Source organism: Sciurus carolinensis, chromosome X, assembly GCF_902686445.1.
Source record: "Sciurus carolinensis chromosome X, mSciCar1.2, whole genome shotgun sequence".
Classification (NCBI taxonomy): Eukaryota; Metazoa; Chordata; class Mammalia; order Rodentia; family Sciuridae; genus Sciurus; species Sciurus carolinensis.
The window spans coordinates 127,911,597-127,932,020 of record NC_062232.1 but is presented as its reverse complement, the minus strand read 5'-3'; the positions used below and the strand labels follow the sequence as shown (position 1 = coordinate 127,932,020).

The following is a 20,424-nucleotide window of genomic DNA, read 5'->3' as shown; positions in this document are numbered from 1 at the left end:
CAATGACACTGGTGACTTAAATATTCTCACACTCAGTATCGACCTCAAGAGACATCTTGTAACAGGTTCACTATGCAAAACTCAAGAGAATGTGTGAATGTTCTTTGCAAACTGTAAGGTGCTGTGCAGATGTTGTTAGCTATTGCTATTATTCCTGTTCAGTGAGATCTCACCAAACAAGGGAAAAAGGAAGACTAGTCTGTATAACCGACAAATATGACTTATAGAATATGTTAAAAGGAACTCAGGTATTCCTTTAAAGTACAAAGCAGTGACACAGGCAAGGAAAGTGTGGCCAGGAGTGATGTTGAGGAATTTTGGTCTATTTTAAGGAATAAATAAAAGACCAAACTATTTATAGATTACATGTCATATTTATGGTTAGGTTGCCTAAGTCCCTGAAAATAATTTTAAGTTTATTCTTTATCCCCGAAAAAGGGGAAAAAAAGTCTTGTCAAATTATTAATGTATACTTTAGCACAGCTTTTGTAAAAACTATCTTAAACACAGGAGCAGGATATGAATTAACAATTGTGCGACCCTGGTGGATGACATGGAGTGCTTGACAGCAGAGAAACCTGCCACTGACCTAAACCAAGAAACAAATTCTGTGTCACAGTTGAAGCATTTAACAAATGGGCTTGACAACAGTCCACAACTTCATGTGGGCACAAATTAACAATAAACATGAACTTGTCTGGGTTTAAAACAGAATTTAAATATTTTATGTACCTTCAGCTATAGTCTGTTTGGGGGTATACCCACTTGGTTGAACTGTTTTTACTTGTCTCCTTGGGTACACTAGCTATATGTAAAATTTATATGAAGATGTAAAATAAACATGAAACAAAGTTAATCAGTTGTTTCTTTTGATAAAGCTGATGTGATTTTTATGATAAAAACATTCTAATTATTATAACTTATTTCTGTTAAGATGCCCATGAAACACAGGGCTTTTGTTTGTTTGTGTACTAGGGAATGAACCCAGGAGCACTCTACCACAAAGCTCTATCTCTAGCACATTTTTATGTTTATTTTGAGATAGGGTCTGGCTAAGTTGCCCAAGCTGGCCTTGAACCCATGATCCTCCTGCCTCAGCCTCCCAAGTAGCTGGGAATACAGATGTGCACCATCTTGCCTGGCTGAAACACAGGGTTTTATTTTGTTTTTAATGGCAGGTTTAAAATACTTCATTAACAACTCAAAATTAACTTCTACTGTTATACAAAAAATGGTATCCATCTGAAAAGCTAATGACATTCTCCAGCAGATCTGCCATTTTTTAGCTCAGTGGGGGAAAAAAGGATTACATTCTGGAGAGTAAATCAAAAGGTTTAGAAGGTATAGTTACAGTAAATGGGATTAAATCAGCAGCTTGAACTGATGCTTCAAGTTACACTTCCTAATTGAGGTTATTATTACAATCAGTTTTCACACCAACAGGGAACATATTCCTAACTTAAAACAATGTATAAGGGCTCAACTGTAGCTTTCTTACCTATATATCTTGAAGTATATACATTATACAAGTGAAAACGGGCAAAATACCTTGAAAAATAAACTTATTTGTCAAATACCATATGCTATTTAACACAGTTATCAGCAGCAAACTAGTGAGCTAACAGTTAAAACTCTAGGAAAAATAACTGCTTTGAAAAGTCTATTTAATAATAATTCTAAATAGCAATATCAATCAATCCTAAAATCTGATTTTAACTTTTAAACACTTGGTATTTTCCCAAGAGAAAATGATGTGTTTGCACATATCCCTGGTTTAAATACTTACAGAAAAATATACATATCATTAGCTACTCAGTAAATGTCTAAACTCAAAAAAATTATCTAACATTGGACATTTTATTTTACAAACAGCCTAAGATTCCAAAAGTACAAGAAAAACCATGGCATTATGTAAAAAATCAGGTGAATAATTCTAAATACAGCAGGCGATCTAATGAGGAAAACATTTAGAACTCTACAACAAAACACCCTAGACTCAAATGTCATTATATACAATTGTAATATTTACCGAAAAAACTTTAACTTTAGAATAGCTGCTTAAAGATATTTAAACTGTAGACAGCATTTACCTTTAAGCAAGAATTAAGAACAATCCTATCTCCACACTGATCTTTTACTTTGCTCTACAAGCACCAATGCATGGTTGACTTTTATGCCTAATCATCTTTCTTTTCCTTTTGACCAGTTTCACAACATAAAAAATCAGTAACAGTGAACAAATTAATAATGGCAAGCACTTAACCAAGGGTCCTTGTAATGGTATCATCAGTTATAAGAAATTTATATTTTCTTTTACTTTCTTAACTAATACATAAAAACATAAATATTGTACATATTTGGGGGGCATGTGATATTTTGATACATATATACATTGTGTAAGGTTTAAATTAGGTCACACATATTTATCTCCTTACATATTTATCATTTCTGTATGGTAAAAACATTGAGAATTTGAATTTTAAAAGTAAAAGCGCTTTATAAGAAAATGGCAAATTATCATTTATCTGAAAAAAATGTAAATAGCTATCAGATACAAATGGCAGGATCTGAACTTAAACCAAACTTGCAGTATGTATGGAACTAGCATTGAGAAATAACTTTCAAAACTGCACACAGGATACAAACCAAAGTAGTGATTATCTCCATGTGGCTAGATTACAAGGGAAGTTTTTGCTGTTTTCCTGTTTGAATATGTATTTTCCATATATTTATATGGTTCTATAGTTAAGAGACAAACATCTGAAGGATCAGTGTTTTTAGATTGCAGACAAACAGTACCAGATGGCTAGAAAGAACAGACTAAAAGTATTAAAGTAAAATCACAGGGATGTTTTCCCCATTAAAAAGGATCTTGAGGATTATTTATGTGTCTATATATTGAATGCAACTAAGCTCTCATTAAAAAGACCATTAGACCAGAAATCCCTAGAATACTTCTTGGATAGTGATAAAATTAATATTTTCAGAATTGTTTACACTGTGAATGTATGCAAATATGAAGAGTTTATGAAATACAAATTCATATACATTATATATTTTTTTAAAAAGTAGGAATTATAATTTTAAATGGAATTTCCACAAACTTTGTAATGAAGCCTAAGTTTCATGTGAACTAGGGAGAGAAGTACATTGTGATAAATTGCTCTTAAAAGCACACAGCGGACAGTCACTTTTTCTTTGCTCTCTAGATCCTGCAATAAATCAAATTCCTTTCCATGAATGGGGTGTGACTTATCTTAATTTTCCCATCAAATAATTGTAATGAGAGATATACTCTGACTAGGAATTATACTTTTGTGAAATTTGTCAGTGACATTCAGATTAATACCAGTGTCCAAAATTTAAGCAGTTTTCCACAGGAAATTAAAATCTCAAATCCAAGGACCTGATATTTTCATGATAGTTAGGGAAATGCTCCTGTGTTCAAGTTTAGACTTGTGTCACCATGTACATCTTAATATATGCACAGTAAAACTTAAAAGCAACTTTTAAGACAAAAAGTTATAAAACTTTCTTTTTGTTGTAAGATAATCAAACTGTTCCCAGGATAATGTGAAACTCATTTAATGTATTCATTTATACCAATTTAACATTTTCAATTCTCCTTTCCAAATGGGAAATTCATGAAGTTAAACCCAATTATACAAAATACTATATTAGATGAGTTAAAATTTACACATGGTCAAATGTGACTCCTTAAGTTTGATTTTAACATGTTATTTCAACTTTATTCAAATAAAATTTACTCATTACCAATGCTTCAGAAAGATTTACCATATTAAAAGATCATTTAAATTGCATGAAAAGGCGATATTCACTTTAATCTTGCTTGCCTTCACGCCACTGCCGTGAGCCTTCATTCCAGGCCACATAGACAAAGAGGGCCAGCACCACATGAACTGCAACGACAGCAACAATTGCTGCATAAAAGTAACTGTCCCTGTTGGACATCCCTAGGGCACCTATCAAAGAAAGAAAAAGTTTTCATTTTATTTTAAAATTTACCAAGGTATAAAACAAAGTATACTAATGCTTATTGGTTGCATATTTATTTAACTAGTCAAGCAATTAAAATGTACTATTTTGGATGGTAGTAAATTGAGTATTCAGTAAGATCTGACTATCTTCTACATATTCAGAATCTTAATTGAAACGAAATCATCATTATAACTTTGTTTAAGGTCTTTTTTTTTTTTTTTTTGGTACTAGGACCTGAAGTTAGGGGCACATTACTAGAGTAATACAGCCCCAGTCCTTTTTTTTTTTTTTTTTTTTTTTTTTTTTTTAATTTTGAGACAGGATCTTACTAAGTTGCACAGGTTGGCCTCCAACTTGCAATTCTCCTGGCTAAGCTCCCCAAGTGACTAGAATTACAGATGTGCACCACCACACCTGGCTGCTTAAGGACTTCGATATCAAAAAGGAGATTTAATTTTATCTTCCTCCTAATGTTTGAAACAAAAACACCACCCCACCAAATTCTTTACATGTCAACCAGTCTTCTGAATCACATGAGATGCAAGAGTGCATTCCATGAAGATTCATATTAATTTTGAAAAGCAAAACCAGAGAAAAAATAGCAATACTCACTTTACCAATAAAAAGAGTACAGAAACTAAATAAAAAAACTCTAAAAGTACAGAACTTAAAATATGTAAGGGGAGAAACGTCTGTTTATGAGTTGAGGATTACCTTCAAATATGTAAGATTTAGTTGCGAAATATAATCCGATCGGAACCGTTATCATTAAAGCCGTGAAGAACAGGAGCGTCTTCAGTGTGGAAGCTAACGAACTTTCACTTCTAGAATGAAGTAAACGAAGAAAAATTGAGAATCTTCACAGCCATATGAAAATAGTTGTACATCTAACTCTATAAACCACACAGATCAGATGCTGGAAAATATGCCCCTGCCCGGGAATCAGCGACCAGAGAGGACTGTCGGAAAATCGGAAGATCCAAAAGACCCAAGGTGGGACGTGGCAAATAGCAGTTAAGTCTTTAAGTGAAGCAAGAGATGCCTGTCAAGCCCTGTCGAGAATTTGTAAGATCATGGCGCGGTTGCTCCACTTCAAAATGACGCAGATCCGTTTTGCAGAATCAAATCCAGCTTCTTAAATCCATACAGTGTGTTCGCTCTGCCCCGCCTCCAACAGGAAAGTCCCACCCTCCCAGCACCCAAAAATCTTCATCTTATTCAAAAGAAATCATGGCATAGTGAAATTTAAGATGGATTCTGAGTCTGTGCAGACCTTGTCTAACGTGATATTTTTAACAGTTTAAAAAGTAGAAAAAAAAACCTACAGAAAGCAGAAAAACAAAATATATTTGGCCACCACTGTAATGCACCCCGTGTAATCCCAGTGTCGTAATGCAGTGTCGTGAAAGGTTGAGACATGAAGTTCCCAGTTCAAAAACAACCAGTCCCAGCAACTTAACGAGGCCCTAAGCAACTCAGAGAGACCCTGTATCCAAATAATATACAAAAAAGGGTTGGGGATGTGGCTCAGTGGTTGAGTGCCCCAGGGTTCAATCCCTGATAACATAAAAAAAAATCCTTATACAAGATAGAAAGAAAAAAGTGTGATTCATAACATGAAGAGACCACAGAACGTTTCTTTTCTCTCCTTCCTTCCCTTGCACTATTTCCTCTTTCCAGTGTTGGCAATGGAACCCAGGATTGCTTTAATATGCAAATATACTCCAGGCCCTTGTTTATTTATTTATTAAAGTTTAAAAATATACTTTCCATGAAAGGAAAACAGAGAAATAAGCACATCCGCGTGTATCAGTTTAGAAGTCAAACAGCACTAGAAGCCTTGTGATTAAAACGCGTCTCTTATCCCTTTGCGTTACCACCCTGAACTTCTTTGGTTTCACTGACATTTTTCTCCATACCTTTAAAAAGCTATACGCTTATATCCATTTTTCTTTTATTTATTCATTTTGGTGCAGGAGATGAACCCAGGGCCTTACACCACTTCAGCAAGGACTCTATCACTGAGCTACATCTCCAGCCCCTTGTACCGCTATTTATTGACCTGTCAACTTTATTCCTTGTCCGTTGACTTCCCGCCATGGTGAGAAAACACTAAATATCTCTCCCCTATCTCAGTAATTCATTTTTCCTACCCACACTCTAATTATATAGATTTTTTTTGTTAAACACTGGTCCATGTTATATTAAGCCAGTATCAATATTATTCACAATACATTGCACTCTCTTTTCTTCCACATTCTTTTTTCTAAAGTTAATAACAGCCTCATTATCTTATTTTTTATCTACCTATTAATTTTTCACAATATTCCAGAATATCTCCTATAAACGAACCATTTTTCGGTATAAATGGCTACAATACCTTTATTTTATTTATTTGTTTTTATATGATACTGAGGCTCAAACCCAGTTTCTCACACATGATAGGCATTTCCTCTACCACTGAGCTACAACCGCAGTCCCATTCTTTATCTTAAAATTTAAAAATTTGACTATTTTTCTGGGTTAAGATTTCACTGACTTATAAGGGCACTCATGCATCACTTAACACCAGGAATATGTTCTGAGAAAAGTGTTTTCAGGCTATTTTTTCATTGTGTGAACCTCCCAGAGTGTACATAAACTAAGATGGCAATAAATATCACTAGCCACAAAGCTGTCATTTACCAAAAATCCTTATACAGGCATGACGGTATAAGATCAAAGTGTACAAAATTCGAAAAACTAAGTTAAATCCTCCTGGTCTCCATAGCATATTTTCTCCTTGGTTCCCAGCCTCACCCAGCCCACTGCAGTTGTCCATTTTACTTTATTATAAAACAAAGGCTGATATAATTCAATTGCTTTCTTTTGTATCTCTAATCGGGGCTTGCTGAGACATGTTAGAAATGAGGAGTGAAGGTCAGAATTAAAGTGGCACCACAAGGGAAATTCTAAATCAATCTTAAACACCATTGCTCTTACCACCACCCAGTTTTCCAACTCCATGTAGGTTTCTTCAGTGAATACTGAGAGAAAGCTTCCCACATTCCTTTTTGTGGCAAGCAAAACTTAAAAGAACTTTTTTCATCCACTTCAAGATGTTGCTGCAAATTCTATTAAGAAATGTAGTAGGTTCCCCTCCTCCACAAAGAATCATAATTAAGTCTCTCCAGAGACCCTCACCACAATCGTTCTTATTAACAGAATATCTGCAAAAAGTTCTGAAAAAAACTCAATGTGGGATAGGACTTCCTATTTTGAGGACTGAGTTGCTCTATCTTGCAACTGCCAAGTTTGGTCGCAGACCTGAAGATGTTATTTCTGCTTTTGTGGTCAAATTTGTAAAACCTCTGAGTAATAAAAAAAAAAAATGGGACAAAATGCACTTTCTGTGAACACAAAAAGAAAAAAATAATAATACTGCTATGTAGACTCCTACAAAAATGTAAACCTCCAAGCACCACCCTCCACTGGGCATTAAGTTAGAAGAATTTCCAAACTAAAGGTCCATTGAATCTTTCAGGCAGTAGCAACTCTGGATCCTGCAACCAATAAACCTGCTTCCTGAAAATTCCATGGGTGTCCAGCCTCTCCTGTCCTACATCATTTGGCGACCCAGACGGGACAGTGGAGGAGAAGACAGCTTTTCTGCCTCTCTCGGCCCCAGGTCCGGCTTCCCTGGGACGCTGGAGGGCAACACTTCTCCTTGGTGTACCACAGGCGACTCTTTGCCTGTAGGTGAGGCAACTCACCCCACATCCTGGAGTGGCCGCCCCAAAGCACCAGGGAACCCATGAGGAGCAGGAACCAGGAATATGGAAGTTAGACCACCACCAGAGTGAAACAGGTAGGACCCAGTCCATTGACGGTGCCCCACCTGACTTCCCCACAGAGGCCTAAGCAGGGGGACGAGAGGCTGGATCAACCTCTGAGTCCTGAGTAACCTCCTCAAGGAGCTGGAGCTGAAAAGAACCCGGGAAGTCCCCCAAGTAGTCTGCATTCAGGGTCAGCGAGCACAGGGGCGACACTGATGCAGGGTGGAACGTGGGAGGCACAGGAAGGAAACGGAGTCCTTTGAAATGTCTGTTCCAAAACTCTGAGAAGACTTTTAATGGTAACTATGGGGTGAAACTCGCTCCACAAAGGTTTAACACTCTCTGCAAACTACAGTGGCCAGCCATTGGTGTGGAATGGCCACCAGAAAGACCTTTAGACAAAACTGTCATTGGTGAGGTCCTTTCAATAGAGTCAGAACCCCTGGACACCCAGTCCAATTCCCTTGTATTGATTGCTGGCAAGAAACTGTACAGAAACAGCCCCCTTGGTGGAGAGCCTGTCTAGGAGGGCAGTCCATGCTGATGATCGTGGGAACTATAATGGCCTGTAAGACCCAACCAAAGGGAACTAAACAGAGAAAAACCTGACAAAGAAAAGACAGAAAGGAAACCAGCACACTTAGGACAACCCTCCCTTCCACCATCTCCGGCTGTTCTCCTCGTGGGGACTCAGGGTCCTCTTAGCCTTGTGGTAGGTATCAGCCCCCAACCTGGAGCTTCCACCTAGATGTTGGTCGGTGGAATTCCTCCCCAGACTGTATGAGGCACCCCGGAACCACGAACTGGGGACTCCACCACACTCCCTTGGGTCCTTTGGTTGGGTCAGAACCCTTCTTTGCTCCGTCTCATTCACACACTTCCACACAGATATGGCCAGAGCAGAATTTCTATATCGCCCCAATTCCAAAAATTCCAAATCCAAAGAAGGAGTCCCGGTTTCCCCTGTGCTCGCTGACCCTGAATGGAGACTACTTGGGGGACTTCCCGGGTTCTTTTCAGCTCCAGCTCCTTGAGGAGGTTACTCAGGACTCAGAGGTTGATCCAGCCTCTCGTCCCCCTGCTTAGGCCTCTGTGGGGAAGTCAGGTGGGGCACCGTCAATGGACTGGGTCCTACCTGTTTCACTCTGGTGGTGGTCTAACTTCCATATTCCTGGTTCCTGCTCCTCATGGGTTCCCTGGTGCTTTGGGGCGGCCACTCCAGGATGTGGGGTGAGTTGCCTCACCTGCAGGCAAAGAGTCGCCTGTGATACACCAAGGAGAAGTGTTGCCCTCCAGCGTCCCAGGGAAGCCGGACCTGGGGCCGAGAGAGGCAGAAAAGCTGTCTTCTCCTCCACTGTCCCGTCTGGGTCGCCAAATGATGTAGGACAGGAGAGGCTGGACACCCATGGAATTTTCAGGAAGCAGGTTTATTGGTTGCAGGGTCCAGAGTTGCTACTGCCTGAAAGATTCAATGGACCTTTAGTTTGGAAATTCTTTGAACTTTATACCCAGTGGGAGGAGGGGTTTGAAGGTTTACATGACAAGTGCTTTTTGTCCCATTTTTTAGATTAGTCAGAGGTTTTACAAGTTTTACCACAAGAGCAGAAGTAATATCATCAAATCTGCAGCCAAACTCAGGTATTCAAGACAGAGCAATTTTGTCCTCACAAAAAAGAGGAAGTCCTATCCCACATTGAGGTTTTTTCAGAACTTTTTGCTGATATTCTGTTAAATAGAACAATTGTGATGAGGGGCTCTGGAGAAGCTTAATTAAGCTCTTTGGTGGAGGAGGGGGCGCCACTGCCAGAGAACTGCTCCTGTAGCGGGGGAGACTGCAATTCAAACATCAGGAGGGAGTCCTGGGCAGAAGCAAGAGCTGAAGGCCCGCTGGCTGTCTCCTGGCACCCTGGATCCCTCCTTCCGAAGCGCTACGTTCGGGACTCTGCAGACTCTGCGGGGTCCAACCTGCTCCCCGGCTCCCCCACCCCGTGGTCACACCCTAAGGGTCCGGATCCCATACCCACAGCAGTCCTGCTCGGGCCTTCCCTCAGCCCCACCGCAGGCCAGAGCCCGCCCGCTTTGCGGACCGGGAGTCGCTCGGGGCTACCTGAACTCAGGTGGCTGCAGCGCGTTCAGTGCCGCTTTATCGAGGCGCTCCATTGTGTCCCCGTGCCGGCCGCAGCACTCGGCAGAGGGTTGGGCTCAGCGGCCCCTAAGCGAGCGACACAGTTCCAGGCCGGCTGCGCCGGAAGTGCCCGGGAAGTCCGTGCAGGGCGCAGTACGCAGGCGCGGCGCAGGGTGGTGATGCAAGGCTGCGGCGGGCAGCGGCTGGGGCTCGGCGTTGGAGCTCACGTGACTTACCCGCGGAGGTTGCGCGGCGTGCGCCCTGCCAGGAGCGGCTTGTTCTGGAGGAGCAGGCCGGGCGAGTAGCCCAGCCACTCCACGTTGAGCCGGGACTTGCCTCGTAGCATACTCCTGCCGGGCGGGTGTCGTCGCCGTAGCCCCCTGAGCTCGAGCGAACGCCTCTCTCACCGTCTTGGTCCGGATCGCCGACCGGCGGCGCAGCAAGGCGACCACAGCACAGGAGCCGCGGGGAGGACAAGGAAGCAGGCGACTGTGGTGCTAGGCAACTAAGCAGTTTCCGACAACAACACAAAAAAGCAATGCACATTATTCCACCAGCCCCGGAGCAAACGGCTCGTTAATTACTGCCCGCAGTGGAAGTCCTGCCATGGGAAGCGGGAAGGAGTTGCTTCACAACTCACCAGAGTCCGTAAAACTAGGGAACCGCCGCTGAAATCAGAGTCCTTGCTGGGAGGGACTGTTCCAGTCCGGTAGCGGTGACCCCAACTTCCACTCAAAGTTAAAAACATTTTGCAGCTGCTCAGAAAGCCGCCAATGAGACAACAGGGACTCAAATAGTAAGGACAGATGGCAACCCGAGAGAGATGTAAACGAAAAGGGTGTGGAAGCTCAGGGTCAGGCTTGTCAAAATTAGGTTGCCACTGGCTGCTAATAAGAGGACAGCCCTTACATGGGCGACGTCTGGAAAGGGCCGCTGACCACACATCTATTTTCTGCACCACGGGGACATAAAGACCACATCTGAAATCATGACTAAACCAGCAGCTTAAAGCCTGAGAGAGGGCAGCAGACTGAGCAGCAGGAAGCCTGGGCTTCAAACTTAAGTTCAAACTTAATAATCCCTCTATGGGCCTCATCTTGATCTTTAGGTGGCTGAGAACCAACTAATATAAGAATTTAGGGAAGAGCTACAAAGAATCTAGGCCTGGGGTTGACAAATTGTGGCCAGCCAAATACATATAGCCTGCTGCCTGGTTTTCTATAACAAACGAGCTAAGAATCTTTTTTTCCACTTGTAAGTGGTTTTAAAAAAAGTCTAAAGAATAACATCTCATAACACATGAAAATTATGAAATTCAAATGTCAGTGTTTATAAATAAAATATATTGGAACCGAGTCACAGTCATTCATTTGTTTTGTCCACAACTGCAGTGTTTAGTTGTACCAGGTGGTATGGTCCACAAATCCTAAAATATTTACTATCTGTCCCTTTACAGGGAAAGTCTGTGGACTTCTGCTTCAGAGAATCATCCAGGAGAGACCATTACCCCCTTGAATGTAGTAATGGAGAAATACAGAGAACAATTTTCCATATAAAATTCATACACACTGGGGAACAAACTCGGGGGTGGTATACCACTGAGCAACATCCCTAGTCCTTTTTATTTTGAGATGAGGTCTCACTAAGTTACTGAGGTTGGCCTCAAGCTTGCAGTCGTATCTCAGACACCCCAGTCACTGGAACTACAGGCAGGTACCACCATACCAGGCCAATTTTCCGTATTTTAAAAAACTAACAATTGAAATGTTTACATAGTATAAGGCATCAAAACCTACTTAAAACATCACCTTTCTTTGATATGGGGCAATAATTAGATTGATGACCTAATCCTGGTTATTTCATGAGAAAACACATAAAGTATTGCTAAACTAAAATAAACCTTAGTAAATCTGTTCAAACATGGAAGGAACATGGAGGAAGGAACATGTGCTCCCAATTCCTAGAATAAGGCCTGGTTTATAGTTGGCACTCAATAAATATTTGTTAAAGAAATGAATATTGTCCACAAGGGGACAAAGAGCAAAAGGGTTCTTGGTAATAAAAATATTAGGAGCCGCTGATGTGGTTTTATTAGTTATCTGGGGCTGCTGTAACAAAGTATCACAAACAAAGTGGCTTGAACAACAGAAGTTAATCATCTCTCAGTTCTGGGGCTAGATGTGTGAGATTAAGGTTAGTTCCTTCTGAAGGCTGCAAGAGAAGGATTTCTTCCATGCTTCTTTCTCTTAGCTGCTTCTGGTGGTTGGCTGACAATCTTTGGCATTTGTGTCCAAATTTCTACTTTACAAAGGACACCAGTCATATTGCATAACGTGGCCTCCCTTTTCCCTTATGAAATTTTCTTAACTAATTACATTTGCCACAATACTGTTTCCAAGTGAGTTCACACAATGAGCTGCAGGAGGCTAGAACAACACAAATTTGATGGGGGTAAAGATACAATTCAATATATCACAATAATCTAAACATCTGTTTGTACAGATGTGGAATCTGTAGTCCAGACAGGGAAGGAACTTACCTATCTATTGAGATCTCGCGTGACTTGAGTCCCAGGTGGGCAATTCTACAATCTCACGTTAGCCACCTGTGTGACAGTTGTGTGATAAACAAGAGCCATTCATATATGAAATCTCACATGGAAAAAATGGTCACTCATTCTGGTTTACATAAATTTGTTTCTTATCAACTAAAGCCCTCATACCTTCTTAATTTTTATTAGAGCATTATGGTTATACATAATGGTTGGATTCAATTTGACAAAATCATACATGCGTGGAATTTGATCACTCCATTTCAGTCTCAGTTTTCCCACACCTTTCCCTCATCTCCTCCCTTCCCATATTTTCCTTCCTCTATTCTATGGCCCCTCTTTTAGCTCATTTATTTATTTATTTATTTTTGATTGGTGCTTTCTACATACACTTAAAGGTAGAAATTCCTGAGATATATTTACATATGCATGTGGTATGATTTCGTTAGGTTCATTCTGCATTTCCTTCTCTTTCCTGTACCTCCTCCCTCCCTCTCAATTTCCTTCTACTCCACTCATCTTCCCTGTATCTTTATGATATCCCATCCCCCTTTTCTCCCTTATTTTGCTCTAGTTTCAGCATATGAGAGAAAACATTTCACCCTTGATTTTCTGAGTATGGCTTATTTCAGTCAGCATGATTTTCTCCATTTCTATCCATTTGCCAGCAAATATCATAATTTCATTCTTTTTTATGGCTGAGTAGAACTCATTGTGTATATATACCGTATTTCCATTATCCATTCATCTACTGATGGGCATCTGGTTTCATTCCACCTCTTATATTCTTGTTAATTGCCATTCTGACTGGTATGAGAAGAAATCTTAGCATAGTTTTGATTTGCAATTTCCTGATTACCAGAGATGTTAAACTTTTTTCTTATATTTGTTGGCCATTGTGCTTCTTATTTTCAGAAATGTCTGTTTAGTTATTTTGTTTATTTATTGACTGGGGAGGTTAGTGCTACATTTTTGAGGTCTTTATATACCTGGGTATTCGGGGCGATCCAAGATGGCGGCCTAGAGGGTAACTGCACCCCCAGTCGCTCCAAAACCCAGGAGTTAAGAAGGGGAGGCATTGAGAGACTCGGACTGAAATAGAGCCACAGGTGAGTCTGCCCACTGGGTAAAGCTCGGCCCGGGTGGCAGGCCCAGATAGAGGTGGCTTATCGGAGCCGGGCAGGGCAGCTAGAGTCATCCACAGGCAGTCCTGCGCACTCCGGCGGTGGGCCCCGCCCACACAGCCAGCTTCTCCAGGTTCTCAGAACGGAACTTAACGGACATATACAGAATATACCATCCAACAAAGAACGAATACACTTTCTTCTCAGCAGCACATGGATCCTTCTCTAAAATAGACCATATTTTATGCCACAAAGCTACTGTTAGCAAATACAAGAAGATAGAGACACTACCTTGTACTCTATCAGATCATAATGGATTGAAATTAGAAACAAATGACAGAATAAAAAACAGAAACTTCTCCAATACCTGGAGATTAAATAATACACTATTATATGATGAATGGATAACAGAAGACATCAGGAGGGAAATAAAAAAATTCTTAGAAGTAAATGAGAACAAAGACACATCATATCAAAATCTCTGGGACACTATGAAAGCAGTACTTAGAGGAAGATTTATTTCATGGGGCGCATTCAAAAAAAGAAGTAGAAATCAACAAATAAACGACTTAACACTACAGCTCAAAGTGCTAGAAAAAGAAGAGCAGACCAACACCAAAAGTAGTAGAAGACAGGAAATAGTTAAAATCAGAGCCGAAATCAACGAAATCGAAACAAAAGAAACAATTGGAAAAATTAACAAAATAAATAGTTGGTTCTTTGAAAAAATAAATAAAATTGATAAACCCTTAGCCACACTAACAAAGAGAAAGAGGGAGAAAACTCAAATTACTAAAATTCGGAATGAACAAGGAAACATCACAACAGACACGAGTGAAATACAAAACATAATTAGAAGCTATTTCGAAAATCTATACTCCAACAAAACAGAAAACCTCGAAGACATCAACAAATTTCTAGAGACATATGAATTACCTAAACTGAACGAGGAGGACATACACAACTTAAATAAACCAATTTCAAGCAATGAAATAGAAGAGGTCATCAAAAGCCTACCAACAAAGAAAAGTCCAGGACCAGATGGGTTCTCAGCCGAGTTCTACAAAACCTTTAAAGAAGAGCTCATTCCAATACTCCTCAAAGTATTCCATGAAATAGAAGAGGAGGGAACCCTCCCAAACTCGTTCTATGAAGCCAATATCACCCTGATACCTAAACCAGACAGAGACACATTGAGGAAAGAAAATTTCAGACCAATATCCTTAATGAACATCGACGCAAAAATTCTAAACAAAATTTTAGCAAATCGCATACATATTAAAAAGATAGTGCACCACGATCAAGTGGGTTTTATCCCAGGGATGCAAGGTTGGTTCAACATTCGGAAATCAATAAATGTCATTCACGATATCAACAGACTTAAAGTCAAGAATCACATGATTATTTCAATAGATGCAGAAAAAGCATTCGATAAAATACAGCATCCCTTCATGCTCAAAACACTAGAAAAAATTGGGGTAGTGGGAACATTCCTTAACATTATAAAGGCAATCTACGCTAAGCCCATGGCTAATATCATTCTAAATGGAGAAAAACTGAAAGCGTTCCCCCTAAAAACTGGATCAAGGCAGGGATGCCCTCTTTCACCACTTCTATTCAACATCGTCCTTGAGACTCTAGCCAGAGCAATCAGACACACCAAAGAAATTAAAGGGATACGAATAGGAAAAGAAGAACTCAAACTATCCCTGTTCGCTGATGACATGATTATATATTTAGAGGAACCTGGAAATTCCACCAGAAAACTTTTAGAACTCATAAGTGAATTCAGTAAAGTAGCAGGTTACAAGATCAATGCTCATAAATCCAATGCATTTTTATACATAAGTGATGAATCTTCAGAAAGAGAAATTAGGAAAACTACCCCATTCACAGTAGCATCAAAAAAAAATAAAATACTTGGGAATCAATCTCACAAAAGAGGTGAAAGACCTCTACAATGAGAACTACAGAACACTAAAGAAAGAAATTAAAGAAAACCTTAGAAGATGGAAAGATCTCCCATGTTCCTGGATAGGCAGAATTAATATTGTCAAAATGGCTATACTACCTAAAGTGCTATACAGATTCAATGCAATTCCAATTAAAATCCCAATGATGTACCTTACAGAAATAGAGCAAGAAATTATGAAATTCATCTGGAAGAATAAAAAACCCAGAATAGCTAAAGCAATCCTCAGTAGCAAGAGCGAAGCAGGAGGTATTGCAATACCAGATCTTCGACTCTACTATAAAGCAATAGTAACAAAAACGGCATGGTATTGGTACCAAAATAGACAGGTAGATCAATGGTACAGAATAGAGGACATGGACACAAACCCAAATAAATACAATTTTCTCATACTAGACAAAGGTTCCAAAAATATGCAATGGAGAAAAGATAGCCTCTTCAACAAATGGTGCTGGGAAAACTGGAAAACCATATGCAATAGAATGAAATTAAACCCCTATCTCTCACCCTACACAAAACTCAACTCAAAATGGATCAAGGACCTCGGAATCAGACCAGAGACCCTGCATCTTATAGAAGAAAAAGTAGGTCCAAATCTTCAACTTGTTGGCTTAGGATCAGACTTCCTTAACAGGACTCCCATAGCACAAGAAATAAAAGCAAGAATCAACAACTGGGATAGATTCAAACTAAAAAGCTTTCTCTCAGCAAAGGAAATTATCAGAAATGTGAAGAGAGAGCCTACAGAGTGGGAGAATATCTTTGCCAACCATACCTCAGATAGAGTGCTAATTTCCAGAATCTATAAAGAACTCAAAAAACTCTACACGAAGAATACAAATAATCCAATCAACAAATGGGCTAAGGAAATGAACAGACACTTCACAGAAGAAGATGTACAACTAATCAACAGATATATGAAAAAATGTTCAACATCCCTAGTAATAAGGGAAATGCAAATCAAAACTACCCTAAGATTTCATCTCACCCCAATTAGAATGGCGATTATCAAGAACACAAGCAACAATAGGTGTTGGCGAGGATGTGGTGAAAAAGGAACACTCATACATTGCTGGTGGGGTTGCAAATTAGTGCAGCCACTCTGGAAAGCAGTGTGGAGATTCCTCAGAAAGCTTGGAATGGAAACACCATTTGACCCAGCTATCCCACTCCTTGGCCTATACCCAAAGGACTTAAAATCAGCATACTACAGAGATACAGCCACATCAATGTTCATTGCTGCTCAATTCACCATAGCCAGATTGTGGAACCAACCTAGATGCCCTTCAGTTGATGAATGGATAAAGAAACTGTGGCATATATATACAATGGAATATTACTCAGCCATAAAGAATGATAAAATTATGGCATTTGTAGGCAAATGGACGAAATTGGAGAATATCATGCTAAGTGAGATAAGCCAATCTCAAAAAACTAAAGGACAAATGATCTCGCTGATAAGCGGATGAGGACATATAATGGGGGGTGGGAGGGGTTAGCATTAGGTTTAGGGTTAGGTTTAGGGTTAGGAATAAGGAGAGCGGTAAGAATGAAGGAAAGAAGGACTGTATAGAGGGAAAAGAGGGGTGGTAGGGGTGGGGGGTAAGGGAAAAAAAATAAACATCATTGCCCTATGTAAACGTATGATTACACAAATGGTATGCCTTGACTCTATGTACAAATAGAGAAACAACATGTATTCCATTTGTATACAATAAAAAAAAATACCTGGGTATTAATCCCATACAGAGGAGCAGCTGGCAAAGATTTTCTCCCATTTTGTAGGCTCTCTCTTCACACTTTTGATCATTTCCTTTGCTCTGCAGAAGCTTTTTGATTTGATGGCATGATATTTATTCATTGTAGATGCATACAATACCTTTACTTTATGTATTTATTTTTATGTGGGGCCAAGGATTGAATCCATTGTCTCGCATGTGCTAGGTAAGTGCTCTACCACTGAGCAACAACCCTATCCCTAATTCTTGATTTCATTTCTTGAGTTTTAGGGGTCTTGTTAAGGAAGTTATTGCCTGCACCAGTATGTTGAAGTGTTGACCCTATATTTTCTTCTAGCGCTTGCAAAGTGTATGGTCTAATTCCTAAGTCTTTGATACATTTTGATTTGACGTTTGTACAGGGTGAGATAGATGTAGAGATCGTGTTTTATTCTTGTACATATGGATCTCCAGTTTTCCTAGCACCACTTATTTAAAAGACTGTCTTTTTTCCAACACACATTTTTGGCACCTTTGTCAAGTATGAGATTCATATGTAGGACTTCTCTGTGTCTTCTATTGTGCTTCATTGGTCCTCCTGTCTATGTCGATGCTAGTACCATGCTGGGATTTTTTTTTACTATAGCTCTGTAGTATAATTCGAGGTCAGGTTTTGTGCTGCCTTCAACCTCACTCTTCTTTCTCAGGACTTCTTTGGCTATTTTGGGTCTTGTATTCTTCCAAATGAATTTAAGAACTGTTTCTTTTTCTAGTTCTGTGAATAATGCCATTGGTCATAACTTCTTGATGACTTTGACACTACAGCAACTTATACTGTGCTCACTGAGGTACAGAAAGAACTTTTAAAATAAACTGAAAAAATGTAAGACAAGGAAAGAATTTAGTCAGCACGTTGCCCTTTAAACAAACCCCTGGTACTTCCTACATGAACCAGGTCTAAAGAATTAGATAAAAGTAGAGTCCAAACAGGGCTTTTGCTATGGATACAGAGTGACATAAGGGGGCATGGTCACTACAAAGGAAAACCTTAGTGTACCTCCATTATTCCTGGGAGGATCAGAAAATGATTATCAACTGAAAGAACCACAGGTTTGACACTTTTGCTTTGGTTTGGAAAACTGAGAACTAATAATGGGAAGTGACTTGCCCCAAATCCCTAGTCTTAGAGAATTTATAGTCCCTAAATCTCAGTCTAGTGTTTTCTCCACCATATCATTTTAAACTGGTGTGCTGTTAACCGGATAACATGTAAATTATGCACCTAAAGTCAGATCTCGAAACACCCTCTGATTTGCCTTACTGACCCACAAAATCATATTCTGCATTTCCTTTTTGGATAATGACTGTGGGGTTTGGATTAAATTACTTGAAACACCACCTGGTACTTTTGAAAATTTATCCTTCACAGTCTGGCATTTTAAAACTTTAGAAATAAGGAAAATGGAATTAAATTTCACCAATCAAAAAACCTTGTGCTGAATACATGAGAGAGACAATAACTGTAGTTTCTTTATAATATAGAATGTGATTTTTTTTCTCAAAATACAAACTAGTAAAATGTGCTTACTGGTGAAAAAAAACATGTACTTCCACTTCTAGGGGGAGAAAAAGAGTAAGGGTTCATTATAGTAAAAACTCCACTGTCATAATCCCCTGGTCAATGAATTGCATGTTTTACTCAGGGTCTACCTCACCTCATGTCATATCAGCTTGTAGTTACCAGTGTTGCCATGAAACATGATTTTTTTGCATTATTTTACAGAGCCAGTTTATGATGCCTACAACTTCTATGCCACCCATATTTCATAGGTAGAAAAATTGAGGCTAAGGAAAATGAGCTTGGTGAAGTTCTCACAGCTCCTCTGATCCCTTGAGTCTTAATCCATTGACCTAAAATTCATATCAGGTTATGCCTTCCAGCCCTCTGTGCCAGATAGTTAAGCTCGGATTTTAAAACCAGTGAGGGCACAGTGCTAATGCAGCCTGGGAATACTCAGTGTCCACAGATGAGGACTGTTTTTACCCAGCTGACTTCCTATAGCACACTATTAGATCCCTTGGAAAGATAAAATAGGCACTGGGAAACCCAGAAATGGCACTGCTGCCTGCCCAGCATGGTATGGGATCAGCCCAGACCCCTCATGGCCCCTAGAACACCAAAGTTTTGATACAAGGAGAGGATCCCTGCTTGAGATGTGGCAGGGACTTAGCTGCCAACTGCAAGTTGGCCCAAGTACTCTCCAAATTGGCTTGTCACCATAGGCTATCGTACAGAAAAAGGGACTAGGACAAAGGCCCCTGAGGTTTCATGTGACAGGGCCACACCCCAAGATAAGCACATGTGTTCAGCAAGAGCCCAGTTTGGAGGAGATTTGAACAACCCATTGACTGAATGAAATGGTAAGTATCAAGCAGAGCTCAAGGACTCCGGAAACAATGTTCACCGAGCAATTTGCATGTCCAGCACTGGTTATCTCGAAGAATGGTTTCCATGCCATCTTCCCAAACTCCAAGAGCACAGGACAGGGTAGCTCTGATTGATCCAGAGCAGAGTTTCTTTTTAGCAGGCCAGGGACAGGGGAGGGAAGCTGTGCCCACTCAAAGCCCAATCTGAGCAAATCAAAACACTACTGTAAAATTTCATCTCACTCCAGTTCGAATGGCAATTATCAAAAATATAAGCAACAACAGGTGTTGGCGAGGATGTGGGGAGAAAGGTACACTCATACATTGCTGGTGGGGCTGCAAATTAGTGCAGCCACTCTGGAAAGCAGTGTGGAGATTCCTCAGAAAGCTTGGAATGGAAACACCATTTGACCCAGCTATCCCACTCCTTGGCCTATACCCAGAGGACTTAAAATCAGCATAGTACTGTGATACAGCCACATCAAGTGTTTATAGAAGCTCAATCTACAATAACTAAACTATGGAACCAACCTAGATGCCCTAAAACAGATGAATGGATAAAGAAAATGTGGTACATATACACAATGAAGTATTAGACTCAAAGAAGAATGAAATTATGGCATTTGCTGGAAAATGGATGGAACTAGAGAATATCATGCTAAGTGAAATGAGCCAATCCCAAAAAACCAAGAC

The 20,424-nt window shown here is 39.9% G+C and overlaps 1 protein-coding gene across 3 annotated transcripts; it reads right to left on the bottom strand.

Moving 5' to 3' along the window:
• Nucleotides 1-1,071: 1,071 nt before the first annotated feature.
• Vma21 (vacuolar ATPase assembly factor VMA21) lies at nt 1,072-10,665 on the bottom strand. 3 transcript variants are annotated; one of them, XM_047536997.1, is made up of 4 exons: nt 10,580-10,665; nt 10,176-10,444; nt 4,714-4,823; nt 1,072-3,983 (listed from the first exon to the last, which is right to left on the bottom strand). In XM_047536997.1, exons 2-4 carry the CDS (start codon nt 10,283-10,285, stop codon nt 3,841-3,843), a joined length of 363 nt encoding a protein of 120 aa, XP_047392953.1. In that variant the 5' UTR covers nt 10,286-10,444; nt 10,580-10,665; the 3' UTR covers nt 1,072-3,840. The 3 variants fall into 3 exon arrangements, with proteins under 3 accessions (XP_047392953.1, XP_047392954.1, XP_047392955.1); XM_047536998.1 differs by lacking the exon at nt 10,580-10,665 and having other exon boundaries at nt 10,176-10,563; XM_047536999.1 differs by lacking the exons at nt 10,176-10,444; nt 10,580-10,665 and adding an exon at nt 9,922-10,075.
• Nucleotides 10,666-20,424: the final 9,759 nt, after the last annotated feature.